The sequence below is a fragment of the Papio anubis genome, chromosome 5, assembly GCF_008728515.1.
Source record: "Papio anubis isolate 15944 chromosome 5, Panubis1.0, whole genome shotgun sequence".
Lineage (NCBI taxonomy): Eukaryota > Metazoa > Chordata > Mammalia > Primates > Cercopithecidae > Papio > Papio anubis.
Genome location: NC_044980.1, coordinates 165,581,312 through 165,602,779, shown reverse-complemented (window position 1 = coordinate 165,602,779; position 21,468 = coordinate 165,581,312). Strand labels below are relative to the sequence as shown.

The window sequence follows — 21,468 nt, the reverse complement described above, 5'->3', positions numbered from 1 at the left end:
CACATTTGTATACTCACAGCTTTCAAAGAGTACTCAAAAACGGCCCATCTGATCTTGCCATTTTATCTTTGCATTTCTGATGAGATAGGAAGGCAGAGCAGGTATTATCATCCGTTTGGAAGTCCAGAGATGAGTAATTTGCTCAAAGACTGATGACTGCCCAGTGGCAGAGCTAGGATTAGACCTCGACGGCTGGTGATAATGCTTTTCTCACTAAGTAGCGCTACTGGCTGCAAACACATAGGTTCTTGTCTGTTTCACATAAATGTCCAGTCTCTTACCAGACTCCAGTGAAAGGCTGACAGAGTGAAGGAAGGAAGACTAAAGATAAGTGGCTAATGTGGGAAGTGAATGGCCTTTGATGCAGTCAGGCTCAGGTTCAAATCTTGGCTTCATTTCTTATGCTATGATTTGGACAGTTAACCTAAGTTCATTTTCTTCATCAGTCAAAATGGGAAACAACACTGATTCAATTAACATTTATTAAGAAACTCTAGTGTGTCAGATAAGCCGCTACTAGAAAGTCATAAAAGGCTGTTTGATACATTTTAATCAATACATTATTATTTTTTAGGCTAGTCACGGTGGCTCATGTCTAATTCCAGCACTTTGGGAGGCCAAGGAAGGAGAATCACTTGAGGCCAGGAATTTGAGACTAGCCTGGGTAACATACTGAGACTCCCATCTCTACAAAAAATTTTAAATATTAGCTGGGTGTGGTGGCACATGCCTGTAGTCCCAGCTACTTGGGAGGCTGAGGTGGGAGGATCACTTGAGCCTGGGCTGTCAAAGCTGCAGTGAGCTGAGATCACACCACTGAACTCCAACCTGGGTGACAGAGCAAGACCCTCTCTTAAAATATATATTTTTTTAGGACAGGTGCAGTGGCTCATGCCTATAATCGCAGCACTTTGGAAGGCTGAGGCGGGCAGATCACTTGAGGTCAGGAGTTCGAGACCAACCTAACCAACATGGTGAAACCCCGTGGTGGCGCATGCCTGTAATCCCAGCTACTTGAGAGGCTGAAGCAGGAGGTTCACTTGAACCCAGCAGGTAGAGGTTGCAGTGAGCTGAGATAATGACACCACACTCCAGCCTAAGCAAGAGGGAGACTCCGTTTTTTGCCATTTTATCTTTACATTTTTGATGAGATAGGAAGGCAGAGCAGGTATTATCATCTGTTTGCAAGTCCAGAGATGAGTAACTTGCTTAAAGGCTGATGACAGCTCAGTGGCAGAGCTAGGATTAGACCTCGATGGCTGGTGATAATGCTTTTCTCACTAAGCAGTGCTACTGGCTGCAAAAAAAATTTTTTTTTCCCCATAGGGACAGAGGATTTTGAATGTGGCCCTGGAGATAAATTTTTAAAAAATCTTTATTCACTACATATCTCTCAAAGGAACCAAATCTTTTTTTCTAATTAAACAAATTATTTATTATTACTATTATTATTATTTTTTTGTAGCGGTGGGGTCTCAGTAGTTAACCAGGCTGGTCTTAAACTCCTGGGCTCGAGCCATCCTCCCACAAGTGTCCAAAAGTTCTGAGATTACAGGCATGAGTCACTGTGCCTGGCCAAAGGAACTAAATTTTGAAGAATGAAAGTTAGAGCAGGAGTCTAATGCAGAGGCCAGTGGAGGCCAGACAAGAAGCGTATGGAAGCAACACAGGTGGGATAGGGAACCGCTAAGCCCTCGGCTGCACTTTACACTGCAAAACAGGGAGAGCCCCGTGCAGCCAGGTGAAGCAGGTGATTCTCTGTGGAGTCTCCCACATTTTAAATGTTGGAAATTTTTTAAAATTATAAAATATAGGGAAAAACAGTATCTCAGTTAAATCTTTCCTGTAGGCTGCCAGTTTCTCAAGTTAGTTCCAGAGGAAAAGGGGCATTTTAGTCACATGAAAATGGCAACTGCAAAGTCAAAACTTTGGGAAGATGAGCCTGGTCAGGGAGCTGCTACATGATTTGGTTTAGTTGGCACTTGGAGAGAAAGCTGGGGAAACACAAGTCAGGAGGCCAGAGAGCAACCTGTCAGGCCTGCAATGTGACAGTGGGGCCCTGAGTGCGCCAGTGCACATTATGACTGCTACTGAGTGAAGCAAATCCCTGCATCAAGGACCAGAGCATGGTGGCTCATGCCTGTAATCCCAACACTTTGAGAGGCACCCAGGAGGATCATTTGAGCCTAGGAGTTCAAGACCAGCCTGGGCAAGATGATGAGACCTGTCTCTATCTATCTATCTATCTATCTATCTATCTATCTATCTATCTATCTATCTATATGTATTTCTATATAGATATAGATGTATTTCTATATAGATATATACATATATATTCTATTTTATATGTGTATATATATCTATATAGTATATGTATTCTATATCTATATATATTCTATGTCTATATAATTTTTTTCAGGACTAGAGCCCTGCCCTTTCTACTCTATCGGCACAAGGGTCCAGGCAAGAGGAGGGCCATTTCACCCTATCCCTGCGATTTTGCTATTCCACACATTAAATAGGAAAAGACTGGCAAAGGGGAATTGATAGTAAGTGGAATTTATTTTATTTATTTATTTATTTATGAATAATAAATGGTCAGGATGGTCTCAGTCTCCTGACCTTGTGATCCACCCGCCTCGGCCTCCCAAAGTGCTGGGATTACAGGTGTGAGCCACTGCGCCTGGCCAGTAAGTGGAATTTATTTATAAAACAATGCAAATACTATTTGGAATTAGGAAGCATTTCCCATTTTTAATCATAAATTAATTAAAATTGCAAAAGTAGATTTACAGAGCCACAGGTAACAAAACAGGAAATGAAATATTCCAGAGACATTCTGAAAAGTTCGAAAGAAACACACACTAGCCTCAAAATCTCCGGTTAAACCATGGTTGCACAACAGGTTCTATTTATTCCTGCATTTTCTCAATAAGTTCTTCCTTATATTTGCCTTTCTCTTTTCCAACTTGTCGAGACTTGGCTTTGCGTTCAAGAATTTTTTTTCCGATCCTTGTCCAGTTTTAGCCTGGTGATAACCACCTGTTGGGAGTGAGAAAACAGATCTTTATTGCCACATCGCCACCAGCTATTGAGCAATATAGATATCATAAGTAAGACCTCAGCCATTCAGCATTTTTTTTTTTTTTTTTTGAGACAGAGTCTCGCTGTGTCGCCCAGGCTGGAGTGCAGTGGCGTGATCTCAGCTCACTGCAAGCTCCGCCTCCTGGGTTTGCACTATTTTCCTGACTCAGCCTCCCGAGTAGCTGGGACTACAGGCGCCCGCCACCATGCCCGGCCAATTTTTTTGTATTTTTAGTAGAGACGGGGTTTCACCGTGTTAGGATGGTCTCCTGACCTCGTGATCCGCCCGCCTCAGCCTCCCAAAGTGCTGGGATTACAGGCATGAGCCACCGCACCCCGCCAGTCATTCAACTTTTAAGGAACTGAAACTCTGGAAGGAAAACAGATCCTATAACACAATATAAAATAGGAACACAAAGGAGAAGTAGCAGTTCCACTAGGTAGGCATAAGGGCTACAGGAAGATATATTCTCTCTTATCCCTCTGAATATTATACGTTGGAGGAAGTGATGCCTGGAACACTTGGAAGCCTCTTGCAACCAGCTTAGACAGCCATCAGCCAGGCGCAGTGGCTCACGCCTGTAATCCTAGCACTTTGGGAGGCCAAGGCAGGTGGATCACGAGATCAAGAGATCAAGACCATGCTGGCTAACATGGTGAAACCCCATCTCTGCTAAAAACATAAAAATTAGCCGGGCATGGTGGTGCGTGCCTGTAGTCCCAGCTACTCGGGAGGCTGAGGCAGGAGAATCACTTGTACCCAGGAGGTGGAGGTTGCAGTGAGCCGAAATCGTGCCACTGCATTCCAGCCTGGCGACAGAGCGAGAGTCCGTCTCAGAAAAAAAAAAAAAGACACCATCACCAAGAAAGGCAAAATAGAAAAGAGAAGAAAAATCTGGATCCTTGATGATATCACAAAGCTACTGAATCAATCAAGTCCACGTGGCCTGCCTCAGCCACCTGTGCAGGGAGTACCGAACACCAATAACTTCTAACAGTATGGACACACTCCATGGCTGCTATTGCCACTCAGTCCTTGCCCATACCTTGCTCGGGTGAATGCCCACATGGATGGTTGTGCCGTTGGCCTTCTCACGCTGCACCCGCTCGATGTAGATGACATATTTCTTTCTGTACACCTGGACTACCTTGCCAATTTGCTGACCTTTGTAGTGTCCTCGAACTACCTAAGAGAAAATACAAAAGAGAATCCCCCTCCATTTGTAATGCATGATCATAATGAGGAAGCTAACCATCAGGAACACATGGGCTAAACATATAACTTTGCACAAAAGCAGCTTAATCCTGGCAGTCAAAAATTAGCTACTTTTCTGGTATAAATCTGTGTTGTGTTATGGCTGGGTGGAGATTTTTTTACCTGAATCCCACAGAAATGTGCAATATGAGCTTTAGAGAAAAAAGGAGAATACAAAACTACATATAGAATATACTCTGAACTACATGTATACACACGTCAAGTATCCCTTATTCGAAATGCTTGAGACCAGAAGTGTTTTGGATTTAGGGTTTTTGGGATTTTGGAATATCTGCATCACTAGCTAAGCACCACAAATCTGAAAATCTGAAATCCCAAAAGCTCCAAAGACCACTTCCTTTGACCATCACATTGACACTCAAAGTTTCAGATTTTGGAGTATTCTGAATTTGAGATACTCAACCTGTTATGTGTGTATGTGTATATATATAATATATATTACATATGTGCACATGTATGTATATACATACATACATATATGTATACACACATACATATATATATACACACACATATTTCATATATATCGCATGACACAGTGGGATACAATATATATAAATATTGGTAACAGCTGCCATTAGGCAGGAAGTAGGATTACAGATGACTGTTTTTTAGATTTATGTTCTTCTAAATTTCACAATTTCTACATTTATATAAATATTTTAAAGTCAGAAAAAAATTTAAAATCTCACGGACTGTTTTACTGTACTAAAAATCTACTCTATTAAAAAACCAACTAGATGAGGGTTTCCTTGGAAGCAAGAGCTTATTTTATTTTATTTTATTTTTGAGACAGAGTCTCGCTCTGTCCCCCAGGCTGGACTGTAATGGCATGATCTTGGCTCACTGCAACCTCCACCTCCCAGGTTCAAGTGATTCTCCTGCCTCAGCCTCCCAAGCAGCTGGGATTATAGGCACATGCCAGCAGTCCCGGCTAACTTTTGTATTTTTAGTAGAGATGGGGTTTCGCCATATTGGCCAGGCTGGTCTCGAACTCCTGACCTCAAGTGATCCACCTGCCTCGGCCTCCCAAAGTGCTGGGATTACAGGTGTGAGCCACCATGCCCAGCTGCAAGAGCTTATTAAACACCATGCACAGGGGCCGGGCTGATCGACTGGACTGGAGAGGTGAGGATGAAGAGGGAAGGATGATACTCAGAGTCTGGCTTGGGCAACCAGGTAGATGGAAATGCCTTTGCCAGATGCAGGGAACATAGGGGAAGCCCCATATTTTAGGAGGAAATAGTTTAGTTTGGAACATGCTAAATTTGAGGCATCTGGGGACATTCTAATAGAGAATTCAGACACAGCTGGAATGCCAACTGGGCCAGCAATAGAGACGTGGGAGTCATCCACAGAGAGGCAATTAGAAGCTTCATTTTGCTCAAGGAGCTGATGGTATGAGAAAAGGGCAGAATATACACATGTGAGAAAAGCCAGCATTTTGGAAGAGCTTGTGAGACATTAATGTGGCCAGAGAGAACGGGAAACCATGTAAGTGTGGTGTTAGAGCAGCCAAGAGAAGAATGCCAAATTCTGCGGGACCATCAAGTACAGAGAGGGTAAGGTATTTAACAGATCTGACAACAAGGTCATCACCAGTGGCTGTGGCTGGAATGCCTTCAGTGAGCAGTGGGATGGAAGCCATTTACAGTAAGGTGATGAGTGTACCAGGTGAGAAGGTGAAGGTGAGAAAAGACAGTCCAAAGGAGCTTGGCTCTGAAGATGAGAAGGGGATAGATGTTTGAGGGGGATGGAAAGCTAAGGGAACTTTTTTTATTTTTAAAGAAGGGAAAACATGATTGTGTCTAAATACTGATGGGAAGGAACAAGTATAGAGCAAGAGGGTAAAAGAAACTACAGAGAAAAAAGGGACCAAAAAAGCTCCAAGAGAAGAATGGAGCAGCACCCAGCGGCAGATGAATTAGGCTTAAGGAGAAATAGGGATATTTCTTTTTTTTGTGTTTTTGAGACAGAGACTTGCTGTGTTACCCATGTTGGAGTACAGTGGTGTGATCTTGGCTCACTGCAACCCCCGCCTTCTGGGTTCAAGTGATATCTCATTGCCTCAGCCTCCCTTGTAGCTGGGATTACAGGCATGTGCCATCATGTCCAGCTAATTTTTGTATTTTTAGTAGAGACAGAATTTCGCCATGTTGGCCAGACTGGTCTCGAACTCCTGGCCTCAAGTGATCCAACCGTCTTGGCCTCTCAAAGTGCTGAGATTACAGGCGTGAGCCACTGCACCAGGCCTGGGATGTTTCTTTATTGTAACAGGAGGGAAAGAAAATAAGAGGGGCGGAACTACAGGTAAATGTGTAGGTGTGGAGCCAGGATTTCTTTTTTTTTTTTTTTTTTGAGATGGAGTCTCACTCTGTCGCCCAGGCTGGAGTGCAGTGGCGTAATCTTGGCTCTCTGCAACCTCCACCTCCTAGGTTAAAGCGATTCCCCTGCCTCAGCCTCCTGAGTAGTTGGGATTACAGGCGTGTGCCACCACACCTGGTTAATTTTTGTATTTCTAGTAGACACGGGGTTTCACCACGTTGGCCAGGCTGGTCTTGAACTGCTGACCTCAGATGATTCACCCACCTCAACCTCCCAAAGTGTTGGGATTACAGGTGTGAGCCACTGCGCCTGGCCATGATTTTAGATTTTATAAGCACATCAGGCACCACTGGTAAGCACCTGGCTAACTCCTCACTTTTCAGGTCTTCTCTTAAATTTATTAGCTCCTCAGAGAAGCCTTTTCAGGTCCTTTAATTAATATGGTAGCATCCTTTGTATTTTCTTCACAGCAATAAACACAATTTGAAATCGTTTTATTTTTAACTGAGGCATCATTTACATAAAGTAAAATGCACAGGTCAGTTTTGGCAGATATAAAACTGCCAAAGGTTTTTTTTTTTTTTTTTTTTTTGATGGAGTCTCGCTCGTCACCCAGGCTGGAATGCAGTGGCGCGATCTCAGCTCACTGCAAGCTCCACCTCCCGGGTTCATGCCATTCTCCTGCCTCAGTCTCCTAGGTAGTTGGGACTACAGGCGCCCGCCACCACGCTCGGCTAATTTTTTGTATTTTTAGTAGAGACGGGTTTTACCGTGTTAGCCAGGATGGTCTCAATCTCCTGACCTTGTGATTCGCTCGCCTCGGCCTCCCAAAGTGCTGGGATTACAGGCGTGAGCCACTGTGCCTGGCCGTTTTTGTTTTTGTTTTTTTTCTTTTTGAGACAGAGTCTCACTCTCACCCAGGCTGGAGTGCAATGGCACAATCTTGGTTCACTGCAACCTCTGCCTCCCGGGTTCAAGCGATTCTCATGCCTCAGCCTCCCAAGTAGCTGGGATTAGAGGTGTGCACCACTACACCCGGCTAATTTTTGGTATTTTTAGTAGAGATGGAGTTTCACCATGTTTCCCAGGCTGGTCTCAAACTCCTGAGCTCAGGTGATCCACCTGCCTTGGCCTCCCAAACTGCTAGGATTACAGGCGTGAGCCATCATGCCCAGCCTGTCAAAGGTTTTAAATAGGACCTGATTTGCAAATAATACCACTCTGGAAAATGGACAAAGGTAAGAGAGGGAGCTGCAATGCTGCCTTGAACTGGACTGGAAATAGGTTCAAGACTTACTCTGGAGGTAGAATCAACAAGCCTTGATGGTGGATAACAAGAGGGGGTTAAGGAGCATTGTTAAAGATAACAAAGGTTTAGGGGCATATGCAACTGGGGAGATACAAATGGCACTTACTGGAGATGTGGAAGATGGGAGGAGAGTTGGATTCTGGAGGCAGAGGGTGTTAGGATCAAGAGTACTCTTGGATAAGAAGCTTGAAATGTCAATGGGCTACCTAAATAGAGATGTTCTGTAGATAGTCAGACCTATAGGTCTGTGTTGTAGGTAGTCAGATGTATAGGTTGTCTAAAGTGGTCTGGACTGGGATATAAAATTGGGAGTTGTTAGCACAGAGCAGACATTTAAAGCTCTAAGAATGGATTATTACCTATTCTCTACCTACATAGAGAACACAGAGCAGAAAGAGATGCTAGATGTGTCCATTGGATTCAGTAACGAAGATGTTATTGGTGATCTATGCCAAAGTAGGTTCTATAATGCAGTGGGCACAGGGAATAGACTGAAGAGTATCCAAGAGTGAATGGGAGATGAGGAAGTGGAGACAGCTCTCTTGAGGAGGTTGGTTATGAATAGAGAACACAGTAATAGCTGGAAGGAAATATGGGGCTAGGGAAGTGAATCCAAATTTTCCAGCTCTCTTTGAAAATCCAAGAATTTAACAATGGGCCTGCATTTCCCCCAGGCACCCACGGGCTAAAGGTAGATGATTATATCTTATATGTGAGGCTTGAGCTTTCCAGTTTGCCATTTTCTTTTCAGCTCACTTCCCTTATTTAGGGAAGTGAGAGCTATCCCTACCTATCCCCTATAAGTACTTGCAATTCCCCCATTCTAGAACATGTCTGATGGGAAGGATCCAGGGCAGAGGGGGTTGAAACTGCTGATCATACCTCTGAACTACTCTTTCCACTCTTCCTGTCACACTCCCAGCTTAACTCCACATTTTTTCCTCCTTAACATATCCCCAAACCTTCAAAGAGTCCCAGTGTCTCAGATGATACACCAGGTCTCATCACCCTATGTCATTTCATTCTTTAAGACAATAGTTCTTAACTGAGTGAGGGAAGAGTTGATTTTGCCCCCCAGGGAGCATTTGGCAATATCTGGAAATATTTTTGCTTGTCACAACTGTGAACAGAGGGAATGCCACTGGCATCTAGTGGGGAGAGGCCAGGGATGCTGCTAAACATTCTACAATGCACAGGAGAGCCCCTCACCACCCCCCGACAACAATTATCCAGTCCAAGATATCAATAGCACTGAGGCTAGGAAACCCTGCTCTAAAACATGACCTCCATGAGAACACGGGCCTTGTCAATCTTGTTCGAGAACAATGTCTGGTAAGTGCTCCATAAATACTCCTTTGAGGAATGAATCCAGCCCCTGCTTATTTCACTCATGGCCAGCTCCCTTCCCCCTTCATGCATTCTAAGCTCCCATCACAGAGAACAGAAGGCTTGCACGTTCTCACATGGGCCACTCTTTTAGAAATTATGAAAGAGTGACTCGCTGCATCTTGACCATTTCTCCTGCCAAATCCAATGCTATCACATGGCCAGCTCCCACAAATCCCTGTGCATCAATCCCACTACACCCAAATACACTAGAACACTACTCTCACTGCAACACTTTCCCCTACAAGGTCTGCTTCAACAAGCCACCTTGGGCAACAACACCTGGCAAACTAGCAGCCAGAAGTTTAAATCAAAAGCATTTTTGGGCCGGGTGCGGTGGCTCAAGCCTGTAATCCCAGCACTTTGGGAGGCCGAGACGGGCGGATCACGAGGTCAGGAGATTGAGACCATCCTGGCTAACGCGGTGAAACCCCGTCTCTACTAAAAAAAATACAAAAAACTAGCCGGGCGAGGTGGCGGGCGCCTGTAGTCCCAGTTACTCGGGAGGCTGAGGCAGGAGAATGGCGCAAACCCGGGAGGCGGAGCTTGCAGTGAGCTGAGATCCGGCCACTGCACTCCAGCCTGGGCGACAGAGCGAGACTCCGTCTCAAAAAAAAAAAAAAGCTTTTTTGGCGGGGCACGGTGGCTCACACCTGTAATCCCAGTGCTTTGGGAGGCTGAGGTGGGAGGATCACTTGAGGTCAAGAGTTCCGAGACCAGCCTGGGCAACATAGCAAGACCCTATGTCTACAAAACAAACAAAAAAGGAGGTTTTTGCTTGGCTGACATACTGTTTTATTAAATTTTACTATAACTATTAAATAGTTAAATGCTCTAAAGCAACGCAGGCACTCTCTGGTGGCTCTGAACCCTATCTCTGGCCTAACACATCTGAAGGGTCACACTATTTGCCAGAGTCCTGAGGCACGTGAGTCTGTGACTGCTCCATGACCAAGAACACATGACGTTCTCAGGCAAAGGTGTCCGAGCGCCACTAGAGCCGGAGGGAGACGTACCTGGACCTCGTCGTCCTTGCGGATGGGCATGGAGCGGACATTGTACTTCTGCCGCAGCTCCTTGGAGAGCGGGGATGACATGATCTTCCTGCGCACGTGTGAGGGGGCATTGAAGTGACGTTTGCGGTTTTTGCTGCGGTCCGACGTCACGAAGGGATTGAACTTCATGGTGACCCTCTACAAAGGCCGGAGAGAGACGGAATGAAGGGGCGCTCAGTGGCCTGTTCTCGATCCAAGACACTCCTCCTCATCCCCGCACAGAGGCTCTACGCGGGAGGTGACCTCTGAAAAGGCAACTGAGGGAGAAGAGATGCGAGTGGTCTATCACACAAAGTGGGACGTGTGGAGGTCGCATGCCTGACCAAAGGGGTCGTGGGGAGAGGGTGGCACTGGGACCTTGAGGCTAAGGAAGGAATACTAGGGTTAGGCAGGAATGAGTGGTCGGGAGGTCACGCAAAGAGAGCTGTGGGGTGACATGTGCCCCCGCCACACACACGGCAGGGTCTAACGGGGCAGCGGGCTTCAGAGTCCGAGAAAACTCCAACCTCCACTCACTCGGCCACTAGGGCCTCAGACCCTGAGTGCGCAGGACCGGAAATTAGTTTCCGTGCCGCGCAAGCGCAGAAAGACATCGAAGCCCCATTTCCGTAAGAGCGAAGCAGAATGGCGCCCCATGCGGCTTGGGGTGGGATCGCAGTGTCTCGTTCCTAGGGTCCCCGGGAGCGCGATGCCAGTGAGAACAAGGGCCTACTTGTGTAGGGCCTGCAGTAGAGGCTTACTGGTGTTCTTTTAATAGGCACACCTGTCAGTAGTCTCTCACTACCGCAAACTCTCTTTGCCCCCGTTTTTCTCCGCACAGGAGGCTGCAGAGGTCGTCTAGGCGTATATATTGTCTGGTGTTTTATTTATTTTTTTATTTTATATTTTGAGATAGGGTTTCACTCTGTCACTCAGGCTGGGGTGCAGTGCTGCAAACACAGCTCACTGCAGCCTCAGCCTCCCGGGCTCAAGCGATCCTCCTGCCTCAGCCTCCCAAGTAGCTAGGACTACAGATGTACACCACCACACTTGGCTAATTTTTTATTTTTTTTGAGACAGAATCTCACTCTGTCGCCCAGGCTGGAGTGCAGTGGCATGATCTCGGCTCACTGAAAACTCTGCCTCCTGGGTTCACGCCATTCTCCTGCCTCAGCCTCCCCAGCAGATGGGACTACAGGTGCCCGCCACCACACCCAGCTAATTTTTTGTATTTTTAGTAGAGACGGGGTTTCACTGTGTTAGCCAGATGGTCTCGATCTCCTGACCTTGTGATCCGCCCGCCTCGGCCTCCCAAAGTGCAGGGATTACAGGCGTGAGCCACCTCGCCCAGCTTGGCTAATTTTTTTATTTTTATTTTTTGCAGAGGTGGAGTTTCACTATGTTGCCCAGGCTGGTCTTGGACTCCTGGGTTCAAGTGATCCTCCTGCCTCAGCCTCCTAAAGTGATAAGATTACAGGCTTTAGTCACCGTGCCCCGCGTGTCCCTTGTTTTAAACATCATGAGGCTCCAAATGCCATCTGTAGAGCGGCTTCTTCAGAATCACTGAGAAGCCTGTTCAAATTACAGATTTTCAGGCTCCACCACCGTCCCACAAAACCAGACAGTGGTAGGATGGGACACATCTGAATTTAAAGCAAGCATTCTTCCCCCATCCCTACCCCCCAAGATTTTGAGGTGCGCTAATGCTTGAGGATTGTTGTGAATCAAACACCTGGCTCTGCAAAACTCCCCCCTAGTTGTTTAGCTCTGTTTGGAAGAGTGGGGTTGTAGAATCAGACTGGACCCAAGTGCCTCTTCGTTTGGCAGTCCTAAGAAAGGAAGTCATTTCCCATCGGCAACCCCGGAGCAGATGCTGGCCTGACGGTGCACACACAGAAAAGGTCAGAGGTTCTCCTCAGAACAATCCTTAGGTGTCAGTCAAACCCATGCCCTGCCCCAAGGAGTTCGTTCATTCCTTCACTTACTCACTGGTTCTGTTTATTCACTCACTTCTCTATTACATATCCATTTGTTGTCATTCACCTACTTATTTACTCAGACATTCATTCATTTGCTCATCAATTTATTTGGTACCCACATGGACCAGGTACAAGGCTTGATTAAAGAGATCTGGGAAGGAGTGCTCCCAAGAAGTTAAGAGCCTCACTGGTAAAGGAAAGCCATGTGAAGATAGATCTTGTGAACCCAAGATCATCAAGGAGTATCCATGATCAAGCAGGGCAGGGAAGGATTTTTGTTTTGTTTTGTTTTGTTTTTAACATGCTGTGTGGTTCAGTGAAATTAAAATAGGCACAATGACATCCTGGATGACAAGAGCTGGAGGCTCTCATTCTAACTACATGATGTAGTGGGACTGGCTGGCTTGTCTCATGCCCACCCCTGGAAACATGCGCAGGAACTCAAGCGCCTAGCACAGAGGAAGTGTCTGGTGAGTACTTTTATTTCTCGGAGGCAGTGGCTGCATGGGGAGGTGCTTGAGCCCCGACGCCCAAATCGCCTGGGCCATTGGATCTCCGCCATTTCCTGGCTCTTTGGCGTTGGAGAAGATATTCAGCCTTTTGGTCACTCACTTTATTCCCATCTGAGAAAATAGGAATAACAAAGTACTTACCTCATTGGTTTGGCGTCAGGAATTTTTTTTTTTTTTTGAGACGGAGTCTAACTCTGTCATCCAGGCTGGAGTGCAGTAGTGTGATCTCGGCTCACTGCAGACTCCGCCTCCTGGATTCACGCCATTCTCCTGCCTCAGCCTCCCCAGTAGCTGGGACTACAGGTGCCCAGCACCACGCCCAGCTAATTTTTTGTATTTTTTAGTAGAGACGAGGTTTCACCATGTTAGCCAGGATGGTCTCAATCTCCTGACCTCGTGATCTGCCCACCTTGGCTTCCCAAAGTGCTGGGATTACAGGTGTGAGCCACTGCGCCCGGCCTCTTTTTTTTTTTTTTTTTTTTTGAGCTAGAGTCTCACTCTGTCACCCAGGCTGGAGTGCAGTGGTGCAATCTCGGCTCACTGCAACCTCCACCTCGGAGGTTCAAGTGATTCTCCTGCCTCAGCCTCCTGAGTAGCTGGGACTACAGGCGCACACCACCACACCCGGCTAATTTTTGTATTTTTAGTAGAGACAGGGTTTCACCATGTTGGTTAGGCTGGTCTTGAACTCATGACCTCAAGCAATCCACCTGCCTCAGCCTCCCAAAGTGCTGGGATTACAGGTGTGAGCCACCTGTAATCCAGCCTGGTGTCAGGATTAAATGAACCCTTAGCATAATACCTGGTACAGAGGAAGAACTTAATAAATGTTGGAATTTATTTATTTATTTATTAGATGAATAATAATAGCTCTTCTTAATGGGCTGAGCATTTACTGTCAGGCATTGTGCTAACAGGTTTACAAGCATTACCTCATTTCAGTCTGTTAACGGTATGAATCGTCCCTTTTACAGGTGGGAAAACAGGCTCTGAGTGAGATGGGAACAAACGATGGACATAATCTACCATTAGATGCTCAATATTGTTATTATTTATCTTGCAGCCCATAAAGATAATAATGCGATCCATATTTATTAACCTAGAAGGATGTCTGTTAAGAGAGGGCTAAGCTACAGAGTAATATGAACAGTATGATCCCATTTTGCTTATCAAAAGGCATCACTGAAATGTCATCGTTAAATGATCATCTCTGAAACCAAACACCGCATGTTCTCACTCATAGGTGGGAATTGAACAATGAGATCACTTGGACACAGGAAGGGGAACATCACACACCGGGGCCTATTGTGGCGGGGGGGGGGGGAGGATAGAATTAGGAGATATACCTAATGTAAATAACGAGTTAATGGGTGCAGCACACCAACATGGCACATGTATACATACGTAACAAACCTACACGTTGTGCACATGTACCCTAGAACTTAAAGTATAATAATAATAAAAGAAGATCATCTCTGATTAGTGGGATTATGGGTGACTTTCGTTTTTCCCCTTTCACTTTTTTTAGTATTTTATGATTTTCCTCCAGTGGGCTTATGAGCCTGTGTTATTTGTGTAATTAAAATTACATTTTGAAGATTTAAAAAATTGTGAAGAACGCTATCCCTGCGAATGTTTTAGATTTTTTCTGCAGGTTGTTTTAAAGGAAAAACAAAACCAAAAAAAGCACCTCCTGCTCTGACCACCCCTATTTTCAGTTTTCCCTTTTGGCACAGCAAGATGACCTTGGGACTGAGGTGGAACCATGTAATTCTTCATAATCCCAGAGTCAGGCAGACCTGGGTATGAATTCCATCTTTACTAACTGCGTGACTCACTGTGTGGCCACGCCAAGTTACGAGGTCTCTCTGTTTCCTCCTTCCTAAAAAGGAGATAACATCCATCTCGAAGGAAGATCTGGCCTGAAGAGCAGTCACTCTTGCCTGGCATGCAGAGAATGCCAAATCATATCAATGACTGGCCAGAATGAAGTGAATGACCTCATCACTCCATAACTGACAGGAAACAACTGCTGGGGCAAGAAAAAAGGGTCTCCAGTGAGTGTTCTTGTCCACACACATCCCCACTCACGTTCCTGGACTACTGCATCTAACTGCGGCAGCAGCTGATGAACCTTCTGGAATAAATGACCAGTTTCTGCCGGGTGTGGTGGCTCAGGCCTGTAATCCCAGCACTTTGGGAGGCCGAGATGGGTGGATCACGAGGTCAGGAGATGGAGACCATCCTGGCTAACACAGTGAAACCCTGTCTCTACTAAAAATATAAAAAAAATTAGCCGGGTGTGGTGGTGGGCGCCTGTAGTCCCAGCTACTTGGGAGGCTGAGGCAGGAGAATGGCGTGAATCCGGGAGGCGGAGCTTGCAGTGAGCTGAGATCGCACCACCGCACTCCAGCCTGGGCGACAGAGCAAGACACTGTCTCAAAAAACAAAACAAAACAAAACAAAACAAAAAGTTTCTTAAGAAGGGATTCAGACTTCCAGTGGCCTGCCACATTGTTTCTGGCAAGAACTTAAAAATTATTTGTAACATATAGTAACAAAAACTAACCACAGGCTGGGTGACATGGCTCACGCCTGTAATCCCAGCACCTTGGGAGGCTGAGGTGGGCGGATCACCTGAGGTCAGGAGTTCGAGACCAGCCTGACCAATATGGTGAAACCTCGTTTCTCCTAAAAATACAAAAATTAGCTGGGCGTGGTGGCAGGCGCCTGTAATCCTAGCTATTCAGGAGGCTGAGACAGGAGAACTGCTTGAATCTGGGAGGCGGATGTTGCCGTGAGCCGGTATCGCGCCATTGCACTCCAGCCTGGGCGACAAGAGTAAGACTCCATCTCAAAAAACAAACAAAAAAGACTAAGCACAGCTACTATTTATGAACCCTAGTGCCACACCCCTTTTCTTCCCAGGTTTCACCCCCTCTTCCCAGGTTTCACCCACCCCAGCCAGTGTTGGCTGCAACACTTCAGCTTCTCTCCTCATGAAGCACGTCTCCAGAGACACCTCTTCTGCAACACCTTCCCACGGAAGCCATTTCTGCCTGGACCACGACAGCTCCCAACCTATCACACACCCCTGTAGGGTTTTGCTCTGTAATCCTGATTTAGAAAGCCTCTTATGTGAAACCCCTGTAATCCACATCTGGTTAGACAATTGGAAAAGTTCGTTGAGAGGAGAAATAATAAAAATGGCATCCATCCCTTAAATGTTGTATGCCAACGTAAAACACATTCGACAGTGACCCTGGGCTAAGGCTTTACCACTGAGAAACCTGTATCGGTGTTCACCTTCACTTTCCCTACATAAACTAACCAGAAAGCTTCAGTTGTTCCTTTCCCTGTCTCTCTCCCTCTCCACAGCCCCCTTCCCTCTCCCTCCCTCCCTTTTTTTTTGAGACAGAGTCTCACTCTGTCACCCAGGCTGGAGTGCAATGGTTAGATCTTGGTTCACTGCAGCCTCTACCACTCCCCCGCTTCCCCTGCCGCAGCCTCCCGGGTAGCTGGGACTACAGGCGCGTGCCACCACGCCCACTACTTTTTGTATTTTTTTAGAGACGGGGTTTCATCATGTTGCCCAGGCTGGTCTCAAACTCCTGGGCTCAAGCAGTCCTCTTACCTCAGCCTCTCAAAGTGCTGGGATTATAGGTGTGAACCACCGCGCCCGGTCTCCCAAATCTTTTACAGTAGTCTTGTTCACTTCTAATTCAGTGACATTTTGAGGGAGGAGGAGTAACAACTCACCTTAATCAAGTCTCTCTAAAGCATTCAACTTAGTTTCACTAGGTTCATTTCTCACAGTTCACTGGTTTAACTAATAGTTCCCCAAATCACATCCTACCAGTATAAAAGCACAACTGGTATGAACAGGTTTGGGAACACACATAACTCAAGTATCAGTATGTAAGAGCGAGAGCATGGGGAGAGTTAGTGAAGAGTTTCTCGCAGACTGATTCCCTCTCACATTCACCTCTGGTGTGTTCATCCGCGTTAGTGCTGTTCCGATGAAAGTCTTGTAGGACTGGGCAGTAAGATGGGAAAGATCCATGGAAGTCCATTGCTCATAGCTGATGATGATCTCTCACTGCTGAGCTTAGGGTTGAAGAAGGAGCGCCAGGTCCTTTGAAATCAAGAATTTACGAATCCCTTTCATTTATGGAGCCCTTAGCTCAGAGCTCTAAAGAAGAAGGTTAGTTTTGTTCTCAAGAAGACTATATCCTATTTGGGAATGCTCGTAATGGTACAATCACCATTTTTGAAAACTTACTGTGTACCAGCAATAAACACTCTTCTACACAGACAATCTCATTCTGATATTTCTGTGCACATATTGGAGATTCTATTTCTGAAATAGCCCTATGTGGTAGTTTTATTACTATCCTCGTTTTCACCCAACAAATCTGAGGCACTGAGAGGTTAAGGACCTGGACTGAGGCTGCATAGCTAGAAGGTGGTAGACCCAAGAACATTCTGGAGGGCTCAATAAAGGGAGGGCTTCATCTAAGGGGCTTGACTTTCTTTCTTCTTTTCTTTCTTTCTTTTTTTTTTGAGATGGAGTCTCACTCTGTTCCCCAGGCTAGAGTGCAATGGTGTGATCTCAGCTCACTGCAACCTCCGCCTCCCAGGTTCAAGCGATTCTCCTTGCTTCAGCCTCCCCAGTAGCTGGGATTACAGGTGCCTGCCACCATGCCCAGCTAATTTTTGTATTTTTAGTAGAGATGGGGTTTCACCATGTTGGCCAGGCTGGTTTCGAACTCCCGACCTCAGGTGATCCACCCGCCTCGGCCTCCCAAAGTGTTGGGATTACAGGTGTGAGCCACCGTGCCTGGCCAGAGGGTGTTTGACTTTCTGATCATCCTCACAGATCTCCTTTTCAACTCTTCTATCTTCTCTCCTCTAGAAGTGAATTCCATTCTGGCTGTGATTCCAGCCTCTGGGTTACCCAGCCCCAATCAAGGTAGACAGAATCACACCATAATATTTCTGAAAATCAGCCTTTTAATCTAGTTGAACCCAATGAGTGGTGAAAGAACTAAAACATTTTTTTCCCTTGAGATTTTGATTATAAGAATAACAGGTCAGAGGTGTCTCTTCCATAGGAAACTGACATCCCCTATGTCCTCCGAGTTTTTTTTTTTTTTCCAAAAAAATGCATAAAAGTAGAATTTCAACTCATGTGCATGCCACACATTTCCATCCCCACCCCACCCTGCCCCACCCTCTACAGGCACACATATTCACACACCAAAGGGACTCCTTCCTGTAACTGAGGAACAGAATGTAAAAAAAGAAATCCATCCAAGTGGCCACAGATATCAGAAATAGCCAAATGCATTTACACTCACAACATCAGTCAACTCATATGCACAAGGAGAAGCTTCTCCAATTGGAGCTTAGAGCCAAAAATTACAAATGGCAGAGACTTGAGCTATCCATAAGATAATTTTAAAAATCCTTCCACTGGACACTCCCCTTCATTACAAAAGTATGCAAACAATCTTGCTATAAATGGAAAACAGGCGTGTGGCTCTCTCCCTGGGATATGAGGGCATAGCTAAAATTCCCTGGGTGGAATTAATGCCTGGACCATTGCCCCTCCCTTTCAGGACAAAAGGGAAAGGATGAAGAGGAGCAGCAGGGTAGGGACCCACCTCAGGAGCAGGTGGGGCACCCTGGAGCTGCCCCAGGGGCTGGGAATGTGTTGGCATGTGACCAGCTGATGGGGGAGCAGTGGGCAAGTGGGCCAAGACTGGGTTGTAGAGAGACCCAAGTGCTCTGCACCCACAGGGAGTCCAGAAGGTAGAGGTCCACGGACAGGACAGGGCTGGCCTGCTTTGTTCCTCCACCTAAGGCCTTGGGACTGATGGCGTCCGTCTGAGAGAGGCTGCATGATGATTTTAGGGTCGCAGGAAGGATGCTTCCCATCTGGACATAAGTGCACAAACCATGTCTATCTGGATCTCAAAAGATGACTTCCCCTTCACACAACCCCCACTCCCTACCACTGCAGATCCCAGCAGAGCGGTGGGAGGTCTTGGCAGTGGGAACCAGCCCCTTCACCAAGAAATGCTGTTGCCACACAGCACACAGGCTGAGGCACGTTGGTGGGGGGTTCAGAGGAACAAGAAGAGAGGAAGAGGAATCTGTGACCCACCGTGTGACTGGTGGGCAGATTCAAGTCTCTACCGCTGCTGCTCAGCAACTGGGCATCTGCGTCTTAGAAGAACAAGACAGGGGTGGGGGTAAAGGCTTGAGGCCTGGGCTCTAGGTTGGGCAGGAAGGGATGGGGCAGAAGTCAGGGTTCCATCTATAGTGACAAATTGCAGGGGTTTGCTTGGGAAGTACCATCTTTCGTGGAAGGTGCCGGGTGTATAAAGGAGTAGCCTGGTCCCAAAGCTGACAGCCCAGGTCTGGTGCCTCTGGGGCGGGTTGGCTGCCCAGGGGAGAAACCAAATCATTAGTGTGTCCACACAGTGGGGGCCACGAGATTGTCGAAGCCTGGCTGCGAGCTGATCGATATGCGTTCTGGGATATTCCCCTAAGAGGGAAGAGACGGCAGCTCTCCTAGGAGGGGTCCCCAAGATCCCTGGACTCCCCACCCCTTGCCTGACTCGACTCTTGGGGCTCCCCAGGGAAAGGGGAACTGCAACTTCAGGCAGTGTCATTTGTCTAAAATGAAACACGGGGAAAAGAGGTAGCTGCGAAACATCGAGCCATCCTCTACTTTCCCCCCACCTCCCACACACACTTTGGGACACAGCCAGATTTGAGGCCAGCTTGAGGGCCAAAGGAGACAGGGCGCTGGGGGCAAGGCTGGCGGTGCCCAGGGCCCTCGGCTGTTGGGCTGGGGGCGGCGTCAATGCATCTTGCCCAGTTGGATCTTCTTCCAGGCCTCGGAGGCGGTGAAGATGCATGAGTCCAGAATGCCGGCGACGGTGAAGGTCCCGCCAATGATGGCACAGATCTGCAAGAGGGCAGGGGTGGGGTGGGAGCGTCAGAGGTCAGTGCTGGAGGATGCACCAGGCCAGACCCCTCCCACACCATGAGACGATGGGCTCTGCAAGGCAGACATTGCCCCGTTAAGCCCATAATGCCCACTACATAGTCACCAAGAGCCTGGCACATACTTAGGGCTCAAAGGAAACCAGTTGTTGGATGGTGGATTTAATAATAATAAAATAATTATCACCATTATGAGCTCCTTTAATTCCCATGTTCACCCTCTGAATGAGGAAGGCAATTATTAGACCCATTTCACAGGGGAGGAAACTGAGGTTTATCAGGTAACTTGCCTAAGTTCACCACGTAAGTAGCAGATGCAACTTGAACACAGGTACGTCTTAACCCTGGAGCCTGTGGTCTTAACCTCAACTCTGGATTTATCACATATTTACAATCCCATTTGCAGATGAAGGAAATGGAGGTTCTGAGAGGCAGTCCCAGGGGCCCAAGGTCACACAGCCAAGAAGTGGCATCCTGGGATTTGATGGGTAGTAAGCAAATTATCATATGAATAAATGCAAAATTATAACCAAGGCAAGTGCTACAAAGAAGAGAGAGGCTTTTGGTGCTACCAGAAAGCTTCTATTAGGGCAAGGTTTCTAATGGCACCATTGACATTTGGGGCCAGAGAATTTTTTGCCACAGGGACTGTCCTTTGCAGTGAAGGATTTTAGCATCCCTGGCCTCTACTCAGGAGATGCCGGTCATCCCCCCTCCCCCATGCTGTGACAACCACAATGTCTCCAAACATTGCCAAGTGTCCCCAGAGGTCAAAATTGCCGCTGGTTGAGAACAGCGGTAGCAGGGAGATAATGAATGTCACCTGTCACATCTGTACTTCATAACTGTCTGCCACATCATAATATACTAACCACCAGAAAATACACAATACTTACACAGCACCTTCCCAGTGAATCCCCAGCTCAACCCTAGGCGGTAGGTACTATTCTTAGACCTATTTCACAGCCAGGGAAACTGAGGCACAGAGACCCTGAATCCCTTGTCCAATGCCACAGCAAGTGGCTGAATAGGGGTTCAAAACTTTGGAGTCTTTGCTTGTAATGTGACACCCTGCTGCTTCTCAGGCGCAAAACACCCACCTAATTGAATCACAAAGCTTTGCAGTGGTCAGGACACCATTTGGGACTAATCGAACTAACGTTATGTTTTACTCAAAATGTTATGGCCTACAAATTGCTTTCTGATGACTTCAGAGAATCAAAGCATGGATGATGGAAGACAACTGAAGTTCATAGAAGGTTTGTAAGGAAACTTACTGATTTGTAGGGACAAGATCTCACTCTGTCACCCAGGCTGCAGTGTAGTATGTGATCATAGCTCACCGAAGACCCCAACTCCCGGGCTCAAGTGCTTCTCCTGCCTCAGCCTCCGGGGTAGCCAGGATTACAGGTGGTACCACCATGCCTGGCTAATTTTTTTAATTTTTAATTTGTAGAGGTGAGGTCTCGCTATGTTGCCCAGGCTGGTCTCCAACTCCTGGGCTCAAGTGATCCACCTGTCTCAGCCCCCCAAAGTGCTGGGATTA

The 21,468-nt window shown here is 46.7% G+C and overlaps 2 protein-coding genes and 1 long non-coding RNA gene across 9 annotated transcripts in view; 1 reads left to right on the top strand and 2 right to left on the bottom strand.

Annotated features, from left to right (window-relative positions):
- Window positions 1–2,727: 2,727 nt before the first annotated feature.
- RPL26L1 (ribosomal protein L26 like 1) lies at window positions 2,728–19,188 on the bottom strand. Its single transcript, XM_031666606.1, is given in 6 exon segments — window positions 2,728–3,005; window positions 3,007–3,042; window positions 4,131–4,271; window positions 10,397–10,573; window positions 16,891–17,040; window positions 19,075–19,188. Coding segments are annotated over 5 exon segments (525 nt in total). The 5' UTR covers window positions 16,969–17,040; window positions 19,075–19,188; the 3' UTR covers window positions 2,728–2,912.
- Window positions 11,782–16,238, top strand: LOC103885587. The gene is made up of 2 exons (XR_648740.4): window positions 11,782–12,863; window positions 15,834–16,238. It is a non-coding gene; the product is annotated as an uncharacterized LOC103885587 (long non-coding RNA).
- The window catches only part of ERGIC1 (endoplasmic reticulum-golgi intermediate compartment 1), a 122,183-nt gene continuing 118,613 nt past the window's right edge, over window positions 17,899–21,468 (bottom strand). For 6 of the 7 annotated variants that reach the window (XR_648745.4, XR_002522879.2, XM_003900526.3 and 3 more), the window contains one exon: window positions 17,899–19,884. Coding sequence is in view for 4 of the 7 variants with exons in the window: in XM_003900526.3 (XP_003900575.1) it covers window positions 19,777–19,884 (108 nt within the window). In the remaining 3 variants the exon portion in view is untranslated. The remainder of the gene's footprint in view (window positions 19,885–21,468) is intronic. The other variant, XR_004183900.1, reaches the window with a different exon arrangement.